Below are 13,450 nucleotides of genomic sequence, written 5' to 3'. Positions count from 1 at the left end.
TGTGTGTGTGTGTGTGTATATATATATATATATTTGTTTGACTGTGATCCTTTTACACATACACAACAAAGCCCAAGGCCAGATTATTAGAAAAATTATTCTAATTTATACTTAGTTGTCTATATATAATTACTAATATATACCATACTGGAGTGAAAGCTTAAATCAGCTGAAAACCATGGAAGGCTAAGGTGAAAATCATCCTTAGTTAATGCAGTGAGATACCTGTAAAGTTAAATCTCTTAGTTTGGAATTGAAGATTAGATAGAAGTTTAGATAATATAATTGATAATGCATTTGCACAATTAGTATAAATTATGGATTTGAGTTCCAATAAAATTACATTAGCTTTTTAACTTCAGCAGGACAGTATGGTCATCAAAACATTTTCAACTCTTAAAGGCTATCTTCACTGGTTTTCTGAAAAGAAGAACAAAATGAAAAAAGAACATTCAAATATGTAGCATTTATGTTCCAAATTCAGTTATATTTCCCAGTTTTTAAATAAAGAATATTCCAGTGCAGGAATAGTTTTTAAAAATGAAGGCAAACAATTGCTGGAATTACATCAGACTATATTAATGCTACTTTGCTAATTAAAGCTATCAAGCAATTTGGCCTAGAGGTAGGTGGTAGATGTCCCCTCTTGATAAATTTAATAATTAGTTTAGAAGGTTCTGAAAGAAAGAATTGACCTGAAGTTCAGATGGAGGTCAAAGTTGTAACTGGCAACACATCTGTACGGCAAATGGGAGTTGTTAGTTTGAGTGTCACTTCAGACTGCTTCTTTCTTCCAGAACCTTCTTAACTGATTATTAAATATTAATTTAATTATAATTATTAAATGTATTAAGAGAGGGCACCTAGCACCTACCTTGAGACCAAATTACTTGATATTTAATTAGTAATTAGTAGGATTAATATAACTCAATATAATCCAGCAATCATTTGGTTTTAATTTAAAAATAAGGTTATAGATATTTGTATTTTTTAAAGCTTATATTTAAAAAAAAAAATATGATGATTGTCTAAATTTCAAAGTGACATATAGTTTCAAATAGTTTAAAATGACCTTTTAATTAAAAAAATCTAGTTTTATAACTTAACCCAAGTTAGTAGCAAATAAGCTAAAATATGATCACTGCACAGCTTGTAAACTGTCCATTACATCTCAAAAAAGACTTTCCTTGCAGTAGAGATGCGGTCTCGATCCTTGAAGTCAATTCAATTAGTCATTCACTTAGAAAGATGGTTGTGATTGATAAATTTCAAGCTGTTCCAATGATTTCAGTTCTACAAACAAAGGATAGAAATAAATGTAAATAAAAATATCAGTAAAGATGGAGAAATAATAGCAAGGTTATGGCCGAAGTTTTCAATGTGAAAACGTGAATGTCGGGTGTTCAGTGTTGCCTTCCTGTAAGCCTAGAAGTTTGACAATGGCGTTTGAAATGTCAGTGGAATCATGCTCGACATTCCAAACACCATTGTCAAATTTCTAGGCTTACAGGAAGGCGGCGCTGAATGTCACACATTGAACATGTTTTTGCATTGAAAACTTCAGTCACAACCTTGCTAATGTAATAAAAATTTTTGATAGAATATTTATAAACTTGAAGATGGTTTTTTTTATTAAACTGAAAATATTAGTTATTAAAAATGTTCTTTGCTGCTTAAAAAGGTTTGAATGACTTAGTTACTATTTTGACAGTTACTTTTTATATTAACCCAGCTTTTTTAACTACTACAATTTCAGAATCTGTGATATATGTAGCTAGGGCTGTAGGGTGTGGACCTTATATCTGCTTCAGGCTCTTTTAAACATGTCAGGCTCTTTTACATAGCCCCCTTTGTATTCTTGCCATATGTGGAATCTCTTATCCTATAGGTAGATCTTATATATTCCAGGAATTCTAAGCTAGCATTGTGAATCTTTCTCTTTGTATAAGAGCTGGTTTACTGTTAGGTTCTAAAGAGCTGTAGATAAATGGACAATGAGGTGGCTGAGCCCCCTCAGTTTAGTTGGCAGTACTCATATGCAGTATATATATTTTTGGTTTTGTTATGTAAATTTAGGCTGCTGTTATGTTTTTACACTTGAGAGTTGAAGGTCTAGTGCTGGATGGAAAAAAGAAAAATACTAGTCAGAATTTTTTCATTGTGTTCATATAGGGGCTGTTTAAGTACAGTAATACCCCGAACTTACGCGATAGGTGGGACCGAGCGATAACCACGTAAGTCGAATTCGCGTAAGTCGGGGTATAATTTTGCATATAAATACGTACAAATAACACAAAATAAATTGCAACTATATGTCGAACACATCCGAACATGTAAGCCGAACAATAGTGTGGGGGGAAATGAGTAATTAAGAGTTGCGTGGCGCTCAAACAAAAGACGAATCGACGAGATTTGAAAATCACGTAACTCCGGATTCGCGTAAGTCGGGGTAGCGTAAGTCGGGGTATTACTGTATTATATCAGCAAAAATTTGTCTTTTTTTTATCTTCTCTGTCCTATCATCACCAGTCATTAGAAACCAAAATACTCCTCTAAGTATATCACCAGGCCAGAAGTTAAAACTATTTTGCAAATACACAAAATTATTTTCAGACAATTCTGTTATAACTGGAGAGAAAAATGATAGGTGCAATCTTATATCATTAAAGGCTCACCCTCCCTCATGACCTAAATGAGTCCTTCCTTCCCCATAAACTATTGATGTAATACCTGAATGATCTTTAGCCCCAGTGATTTATTTTTAGCTGTAAGACTAAATTGCTGTTCTAGTCTCATATACTTTATGTTGTATTTTCAAGATTGTACTGTATTGTTTTAATTTGTGATGATATGTAATTTCGTCTATTTTGTTGTTGTTTGTTTATTTCACAACTTTGAATTTAAAATAATTCAACATCTTTAAAGTTACACCTGAAGACATTCTTAAATTTATTGTTTTAAAGTGTTTGTTTTGTTAGTCAAATTTTATTTCATTTTAATGTTTAATGCCTAAATATGTTGTTAATGGTATTTTCAATTATATTATATATATATATATATATATATATATTATTATTATTATTTGCATTTACATTATGGTAATACATACACATATTTTTAATTTTTAGACAGAAACTACCAAATTTATTCTTCAGTATCTTTGTACTGTTACAACAAATGTTTCCACCTGGATAGAAGAACAAATATTAGAAGCTAATACTATTTTGGAAGCTTTTGGTATGTTTTCTTACTTTTTATTTTATACTTGTGAAAATAATTGGCTATTGCTACATAAATTCCTCATCAAACTAAATATTTAACATAAATTGAATATTTAAAAATAAATTTAAAATAATGTTTGGAGACTATTAGTATATCGATTAAATAGCTTGAAACTGATATAAATATCAAATTTACTATTAATGAAATTTAAATATTATTTCAACATTTAAATATAGTATTATTTTAATTACTGAATATGCAAATTCATGCATTCTATGAAATTTGTGAAGTATAGAAAGTAAAAAAATGATTAGGGATTATTCCATGCAAAATACTACAAAGCTATAATTGTAGTATTTTGCATTCTTCTGTCCATGCTTGGCAGGAGAATTCTTCTGCTAAGCATGGACAGAAGAATTCCCCTGCCAAGCATTGAAGAATTGAGAAGAGCACGGATTTCAAGTAATTTAAGAAGAGTAGCTAATGTTTCTACAAATTAAGTAGCTTATACTGCCCATGGAGGCATGGTTAATGTGTGATAATACATTTTAAATAACAGGCTTGTTAGATTGTTATTTCCAATTGGATAATAGAACATTATGTGATCACTATAAAAAACTTTTTTTGAAATTGTTATAGAAGCGACACAATGTGGCTATCTTTCTTAAAATTTAAATTTTAAACTGAATGAAGTAACTTTAAAATATGTCATTTGCCAAAATATTTAAAAACACAACTTAAGAGAAATTCTGTTGTCAAGCATGAACTAAATGAGGTCACTGACATCACTGCAATGCAAGTTCAATCATTGATCTGAAATCAATAAAACATTTATTCTATAGCTAATATTTCTGCAAAATAAATAGCCTATACTTTCTGACAGAATGTAAAACAAATATAACCAAAATTTCATCGGGATTGGACAAAAATTGCAGGAGTTATAAGGAATTCACACACACAGAGATGACAGTTTTTATATTATTATTATTATTATTATTCATTACATAGAAGTTCTAACAAAAAGGATATTTAAAGGACTAATTTAAAGGAAAATTTGAAACTTTTTTATTATAATTTTATTATTTATTTAATATTATATTATATTTAATAAGTTTCTAATGTCAACTAGAGAGCTTTGCTTCCCACTTGCTTTGCTCACTTGCTCTGTGAGTTATGTCCCTTTATTCTTAACATAAACTATTCATAACAAAAATTTTCTATTGCTTGGTTTTTGGTGCTGCTGTTTCCATTTTTTTTCCACAAAAAAGTTTTCTGATGGAAAAAGTGTTATGATGATTTTAAGCTAAGTATATATAAGTATTTTATATATATAGAGTACATTTATTATTTACTTACTTGACATTTTATTATGTTTATTCTAGAATTGCATTTTATAAGATAGTTTTTATATTATTAATTTGATTTATCAGTGTTTATCTATTTTATGATTTATTGATATCTATTGGAATTAATTATTCTATAGTTTTTTCATTGTAAGTTCTTAAACAGTATTTTATATTCATTAATCATTAATAACAGATTTAAAATTCTTTATTTTTGCAGTCAAAATATTATTTGATAAAATTTTATGTTTTGTTTTTTAATAAATCCACAAATTATAAGATTTTATTATATATATTCTCTGGATACATATTCAGAAAAATGACTTTATGAAATTCATTATAAAAGTTATATTCTTTCATAGCCATTCAAGAAAGTAAATAAGTCAGCTTATTGAAATATTTACTAAAGACAAACATTGGTTTGTCTTTGGTAAAAAGAGAAACATTGATTTAATTTCTAATTGTTTTCAATTTATGGGAAATCATCTGTAGGATACAAAATACAAAGTTTAATTAATAAAAATATTAGGTATTAACTGATGTATTTCAAACAATCTATGCCCATTAGCTGGAAAATTAATAATTTATATATATGATGAGATGATACTTTTTACGTAAAGAGGAAGGATATAATACAATATCAATATAAATTTAATTCATTTTTTTGTTATAATGTTGTTATAACTGTAACATATTGATATATATTAAAATATATTTCTTTATTAATATTTTAATATATTTATCATGTACAGGAAATGGAAAAACTGTTCGAAATGATAATTCTAGCAGGTTTGGAAAATTCATTCAAGTGTGTTTTGATTCAAGATATCAAATTAAAGGATGTATTATACAAGATTATCTACTGGAACAGTCAAGAATTACTTTTCAGTCTGTAGGTGAAAGGAATTATCATGTATTTTATCAATTAGTGGCTGGAGCACAACGTAATAAAGAATTAAGGGATCAGTTTATGATTGGTCCAGCAGAATCATATAATTATCTAAACCAAAGTGGTTGTACTAAAATTGAAGGTGTCAATGATGCTCATATGTTTGATGCCTTACGTCTTGCTATGTCAGTTCTAAACATGCCTTCTGACATGTGTGATGGTATATTTGGTGTTTTGAGTGCCATTTTATGGCTAGGAAATTTACAGTTTGAAGATGTGGATGAAGAAAACTGCCAGTTGACATCAAATGATGAAGAAATCATAATGACTGTAGCTACTCTTTTAGGGCTGGATCCTGAAGGACTTACTCAAGTGGCATTACAGCGTCAAATAAATGTCAGAGGAAATGTTACTGAAATACCATTAAAGTTACATGAAGTAAGTACATTCTTATTTCATTTTTCATAAACATCAAAATATAAAAAAAATAGAGATATAGTTGAATATTTGTAAGATAGAACATAGGAATATTTCTTGAAATTTCAGTGTAAAAATATGTTAATTTTCTTAAGTAAATTAATATATACAGTCGGTCAACTGTATATATTAATGTGGTAGATATGTTTCACTTTATAAGAATTTTGCGTTGTAGGAATCCTTAAATACATGAGCCAATCACAGCTCGGCATGTGTGCAGTTTACGGACTACGGCTGTTTGAAAGGTTTTCTTCCATAAAATTAATTGATTCGAGACCAATTTGACTCAACATTTCCAAAACACGTATAATTTTTTTGGGAATAATCCGTATAAACTATGCTATAAACAAAAAATTATAGGATTACTTACCGAGTGTACGCCATTTGATGATGCCATTGCTTAAGCTTGTTTTCGTCACAGAGCAGTACATCGAACGGCGGGTTATTTTTCTGCGAAAAATTCACTGAACTTTGGAGACATCATTAATAGAAATAATTTTTGTGGCCGTTGAATAAGAAATGTTTTTTTCACAAGAAATGTATAAAATTACAGTACTGTATTAGACTTATAGTACCTAATCAGGTCAGTCCATAAGTTCATGCGTATTTTATGACCTTGAGAAAAATCTTGTTTTGCTGTTAAAAATGCCAGTCTAATGTGATACTTTTTACACTGAAGTGTTAAATTGGATCTCATTCATATAATATTGTTCAGAATTGGGAACATTTCAGTTGTTTATTTTTGTTAAAATGGAAGTAANTGAGATATAATATTATATAAGATTTTATATATTAAAAATTTGCTAGTATTATCAGGTTTTACTTTATATTATAATAAACAAACTATACTCAAAATTACAGATATGGGATGCCATTCAGCAAAAAAAAAGTACGTAGCACTTTAGCTCAACACTGTAAGGTTGGCTGAATGTGTGCTTAGATTGAATTAAATATTTGTTTTAGATTTGTTTGATAAACTAATTATATGTTATTAATAAATACAAAAATGCTTGACTAAAACCAAATGAACTGCTGAATTATCAGGCTATAATATGGCTTTGTAATTAATTAAATACTAAATAATTTATCCAGAGGTAGTGTGGGACTTGGGGACATCAAAATTGAGATCTGAAAGTTTTATGTAGGGAACCTCCATCAGGTTTGTATTATCAGACACACTTCCAATTTAGACTCTAGATAAGGCTGAGATACATAACGTGTGAGGGTAAGAGTCACTTTGAAGTCCAGGAATAAGCCTCTCAGGAGGATGAATGTAAAATCAACTAAACGAACTTAAGAACAAAAAAGAATCATTACAAAAACTAAACATAATATTAAAATTAAGTCTAAACATGTCAATAACAATATACCTATATCTGGATAGACAAAGTCTATCCTTGAAAGCTATTTGTATACTATTAAACCTGGGAATACCTAGTGGGAGGAAACCTAAACTTTGTGACTCACAACATACTAGGAAAAGAGTTGTTGTTTTCTCTTCGGTTCCTTTTTCTTTTCTTTCTTTTGCACCTTATCTCTCTCATTGCACTGACTCTATCTCCTCCAGATTTGATATTCCTCTGGTGTGACTCTTTACTGTTGTGTTCACTCTCTTCTCTCTGAGTTAACTCTCTTTCTAGATGTTGTGTTCACTCTTCTCTTCTCTCCTCTCTCTCTTTCTTTCTCTCTTTCTCCTGTTTTTTTTCCTTTGTGTTTTTTGTCATTCCCTTTTGTTTTATTCTTATTTCTGACCAATCATGATTTTATTCTGGAGGAAGTTGATGTAATGAAAGATTAGCTTGATTGGTTATTTTTAGTTTTTCTTACTTGTTTAGTATGAATTATGTATGTCCACGTGATTTGGATAAAGTAATAACTGTATTTAACACTAGTTGAAAAGGGAAAAATGAAGCTCATTTCCTTCATCTTTTTCTCTGAATGTTATGAGATTAATAACAATTAATTGATAATTTTTTTATTATAATTTGTTTCTCTTGATTATTTTTAATCTGTATTGCTACAAATTTAGAAGGGAGGGTCCCTAAAATCAAGAAAATAGGCAAAATTTTTTTACAACACTGCTTGATAACATAAACATTAGGGTGTCTTATCTGATAGCTAATAATTGTTTGATGAACAAACAGACTGGACAAAAAAAAAAGGAATATAAAATACATATATAGTTTAAAATACAATAAAATTTCAACTTATTATTTAAAGATATTATATTATTTGCTTAAAATAAGTTCATTAAAATTAAATTGTACCAATAGTGCTAATAATAATTTAATAATATTTATATATTCTTGTATATATTATATATATATATTTATATAATATTCTTTTATTAAGCAATTTATAAATTTATCTCATAACATTTATTATCAATAAATAATATTTTAATCCGTGAACNTTCTATATATTTATATAAAGAATATTTATATATTCTTGAATTATTATTATTAGCATTATTTTGAATATATTTGAAATATATATATTCAAAATTGGACCATAACAATGAAAATTTAGGGGAAATAGTGGGTCTCACAGTAAGCAGTTATGCTGCCATCTCATGCTAGTTGAGTCCTGCTCCAGGCCAATTCTTGTCTTTCAGAAATTCTAAATTAAATTAAATTATTACTGTTCTTAAATACATAATCATATTATAGCCTGATAATTCATTTGGCTTTAACTATAAATCAAGTTTTCAAGATGATGTGTGTGTGTGTGTGTATATATATATATATATTTGTTTGACTGTGATCCTTTTACACATACACAACAAAGCCCAAGGCCAGATTATTAGAAAAATTATTCTAATTTATACTTAGTTGTCTATATATAATTACTAATATATACCATACTGGAGTGAAAGCTTAAATCAGCTGAAAACCATGGAAGGCTAAGGTGAAAATCATCCTTAGTTAATGCAGTGAGATACCTGTAAAGTTAAATCTCTTAGTTTGGAATTGAAGATTAGATAGAAGTTTAGATAATATAATTGATAATGCATTTGCACAATTAGTATAAATTATGGATTTGAGTTCCAATAAAATTACATTAGCTTTTTAACTTCAGCAGGACAGTATGGTCATCAAAACATTTTCAACTCTTAAAGGCTATCTTCACTGGTTTTCTGAAAAGAAGAACAAAATGAAAAAAGAACATTCAAATATGTAGCATTTATGTTCCAAATTCAGTTATATTTCCCAGTTTTTAAATAAAGAATATTCCAGTGCAGGAATAGTTTTTAAAAATGAAGGCAAACAATTGCTGGAATTACATCAGACTATATTAATGCTACTTTGCTAATTAAAGCTATCAAGCAATTTGGCCTAGAGGTAGGTGGTAGATGTCCCCTCTTGATAAATTTAATAATTAGTTTAGAAGGTTCTGAAAGAAAGAATTGACCTGAAGTTCAGATGGAGGTCAAAGTTGTAACTGGCAACACATCTGTACGGCAAATGGGAGTTGTTAGTTTGAGTGTCACTTCAGACTGCTTCTTTCTTCCAGAACCTTCTTAACTGATTATTAAATATTAATTTAATTATAATTATTAAATGTATTAAGAGAGGGCACCTAGCACCTACCTTGAGACCAAATTACTTGATATTTAATTAGTAATTAGTAGGATTAATATAACTCAATATAATCCAGCAATCATTTGGTTTTAATTTAAAAATAAGGTTATAGATATTTGTATTTTTTAAAGCTTATATTTAAAAAAAAAAATATGATGATTGTCTAAATTTCAAAGTGACATATAGTTTCAAATAGTTTAAAATGACCTTTTAATTAAAAAAATCTAGTTTTATAACTTAACCCAAGTTAGTAGCAAATAAGCTAAAATATGATCACTGCACAGCTTGTAAACTGTCCATTACATCTCAAAAAAGACTTTCCTTGCAGTAGAGATGCGGTCTCGATCCTTGAAGTCAATTCAATTAGTCATTCACTTAGAAAGATGGTTGTGATTGATAAATTTCAAGCTGTTCCAATGATTTCAGTTCTACAAACAAAGGATAGAAATAAATGTAAATAAAAATATCAGTAAAGATGGAGAAATAATAGCAAGGTTATGGCCGAAGTTTTCAATGTGAAAACGTGAATGTCGGGTGTTCAGTGTTGCCTTCCTGTAAGCCTAGAAGTTTGACAATGGCGTTTGAAATGTCAGTGGAATCATGCTCGACATTCCAAACACCATTGTCAAATTTCTAGGCTTACAGGAAGGCGGCGCTGAATGTCACACATTGAACATGTTTTTGCATTGAAAACTTCAGTCACAACCTTGCTAATGTAATAAAAATTTTTGATAGAATATTTATAAACTTGAAGATGGTTTTTTTTATAAAACTGAAAATATTAGTTATTAAAAATGTTCTTTGCTGCTTAAAAAGGTTTGAATGACTTAGTTACTATTTTGACAGTTACTTTTTATATTAACCCAGCTTTTTTAACTACTACAATTTCAGAATCTGTGATATATGTAGCTAGGGCTGTAGGGTGTGGACCTTATATCTGCTTCAGGCTCTTTTAAACATGTCAGGCTCTTTTACATAGCCCCCTTTGTATTCTTGCCATATGTGGAATCTCTTATCCTATAGGTAGATCTTATATATTCCAGGAATTCTAAGCTAGCATTGTGAATCTTTCTCTTTGTATAAGAGCTGGTTTACTGTTAGGTTCTAAAGAGCTGTAGATAAATGGACAATGAGGTGGCTGAGCCCCCTCAGTTTAGTTGGCAGTACTCATATGCAGTATATATATTTTTGGTTTTGTTATGTAAATTTAGGCTGCTGTTATGTTTTTACACTTGAGAGTTGAAGGTCTAGTGCTGGATGGAAAAAAGAAAAATACTAGTCAGAATTTTTTCATTGTGTTCATATAGGGGCTGTTTAAGTACAGTAATACCCCGAACTTACGCGATAGGTGGGACCGAGCGATAACCACGTAAGTCGAATTCGCGTAAGTCGGGGTATAATTTTGCATATAAATACGTACAAATAACACAAAATAAATTGCAACTATATGTCGAACACATCCGAACATGTAAGCCGAACAATAGTGTGGGGGGAAATGAGTAATTAAGAGTTGCGTGGCGCTCAAACAAAAGACGAATCGACGAGATTTGAAAATCACGTAACTCCGGATTCGCGTAAGTCGGGGTAGCGTAAGTCGGGGTATTACTGTATTATATCAGCAAAAATTTGTCTTTTTTTTATCTTCTCTGTCCTATCATCACCAGTCATTAGAAACCAAAATACTCCTCTAAGTATATCACCAGGCCAGAAGTTAAAACTATTTTGCAAATACACAAAATTATTTTCAGACAATTCTGTTATAACTGGAGAGAAAAATGATAGGTGCAATCTTATATCATTAAAGGCTCACCCTCCCTCATGACCTAAATGAGTCCTTCCTTCCCCATAAACTATTGATGTAATACCTGAATGATCTTTAGCCCCAGTGATTTATTTTTAGCTGTAAGACTAAATTGCTGTTCTAGTCTCATATACTTTATGTTGTATTTTCAAGATTGTACTGTATTGTTTTAATTTGTGATGATATGTAATTTCGTCTATTTTGTTGTTGTTTGTTTATTTCACAACTTTGAATTTAAAATAATTCAACATCTTTAAAGTTACACCTGAAGACATTCTTAAATTTATTGTTTTAAAGTGTTTGTTTTGTTAGTCAAATTTTATTTCATTTTAATGTTTAATGCCTAAATATGTTGTTAATGGTATTTTCAATTATATTATATATATATATATATATATATATATTATTATTATTATATGCATTTACATTATGGTAATACATACACATATTTTTAATTTTTAGACAGAAACTACCAAATTTATTCTTCAGTATCTTTGTACTGTTACAACAAATGTTTCCACCTGGATAGAAGAACAAATATTAGAAGCTAATACTATTTTGGAAGCTTTTGGTATGTTTTCTTACTTTTTATTTTATACTTGTGAAAATAATTGGCTATTGCTACATAAATTCCTCATCAAACTAAATATTTAACATAAATTGAATATTTAAAAATAAATTTAAAATAATGTTTGGAGACTATTAGTATATCGATTAAATAGCTTGAAACTGATATAAATATCAAATTTACTATTAATGAAATTTAAATATTATTTCAACATTTAAATATAGTATTATTTTAATTACTGAATATGCAAATTCATGCATTCTATGAAATTTGTGAAGTATAGAAAGTAAAAAAATGATTAGGGATTATTCCATGCAAAATACTACAAAGCTATAATTGTAGTATTTTGCATTCTTCTGTCCATGCTTGGCAGGAGAATTCTTCTGCTAAGCATGGACAGAAGAATTCCCCTGCCAAGCATTGAAGAATTGAGAAGAGCACGGATTTCAAGTAATTTAAGAAGAGTAGCTAATGTTTCTACAAATTAAGTAGCTTATACTGCCCGTGGAGGCATGGTTAATGTGTGATAATACATTTTAAATAACAGGCTTGTTAGATTGTTATTTCCAATTGGATAATAGAACATTATGTGATCACTATAAAAAACTTTTTTTGAAATTGTTATAGAAGCGACACAATGTGGCTATCTTTCTTAAAATTTAAATTTTAAACTGAATGAAGTAACTTTAAAATATGTCATTTGCCAAAATATTTAAAAACACAACTTAAGAGAAATTCTGTTGTCAAGCATGAACTAAATGAGGTCACTGACATCACTGCAATGCAAGTTCAATCATTGATCTGAAATCAATAAAACATTTATTCTATAGCTAATATTTCTGCAAAATAAATAGCCTATACTTTCTGACAGAATGTAAAACAAATATAACCAAAATTTCATCGGGATTGGACAAAAATTGCAGGAGTTATAAGGAATTCACACACACAGAGATGACAGTTTTTATATTATTATTATTATTATTATTCATTACATAGAAGTTCTAACAAAAAGGATATTTAAAGGACTAATTTAAAGGAAAATTTGAAACTTTTTTATTATAATTTTATTATTTATTTAATATTATATTATAAAATGCTGTAAAATATAAAATAAACAAATTTACTTTTCAATTGAAGCTTTTATAAAATTAAATAATCATTTTGTTAGGTGTATTGAGTTCACGGGTTGGATGTCACGCCAACTTATGTCAATCAAAACTTCCAAGAACGTCAGTCTATGAGGCGTTAAATATACTTGAAATTATTTTTAATTTACGAGCGCTTTCGACGTAAATAAGCACGTCGTCTTCAGGTAAAATTAAATTCGAATAAAGAATTCGAACCATACATTTAAATTTAAAACATTAACGATACTAGCCGTTTTTGAACATACAAAAAAGAGATTTTAAATTTAAATATTTAGAATTAAACATTTAAAATTGGTGCGCATGCGTTTTAAAACAAATAAACATCGATTGGAGTGGCTATTAATTATTATGTGAACGCGAAAAATTGGCGCACGTGCACCTTAACATGCATAACATGAGAGCCAATTAGATGTCTATTAAG

General features: G+C 28.9%; 1 protein-coding gene across 1 annotated transcript in view; it reads left to right on the top strand.

The window, feature by feature from the left end:
• The first annotated feature begins 3,132 nt into the window (after window positions 1–3,132).
• LOC111622764 (myosin-I heavy chain-like) overlaps window positions 3,133–13,450 on the top strand; it is a 45,193-nt gene continuing 34,875 nt past the window's right edge. Inside the window, exons 1-2 of the mRNA XM_023365187.1 lie at window positions 3,133–3,237; window positions 5,318–5,892. Coding sequence (XP_023220955.1) covers window positions 5,536–5,892 — 357 coding nt within the window. The 5' untranslated portion in view covers window positions 3,133–3,237; window positions 5,318–5,535. The remainder of the gene's footprint in view (window positions 3,238–5,317; window positions 5,893–13,450) is intronic.

The sequence above is a fragment of the Centruroides sculpturatus genome, unplaced genomic scaffold (genome assembly GCF_000671375.1).
Source record: "Centruroides sculpturatus isolate CEXI.00-Female unplaced genomic scaffold, Cexi_2.0 scaffold157, whole genome shotgun sequence".
NCBI lineage: Eukaryota > Metazoa > Arthropoda > Arachnida > Scorpiones > Buthidae > Centruroides > Centruroides sculpturatus.
The sequence above is the reverse complement of the archived record's forward strand: the minus strand, read 5'-3'. Positions and strand labels throughout refer to the sequence as shown.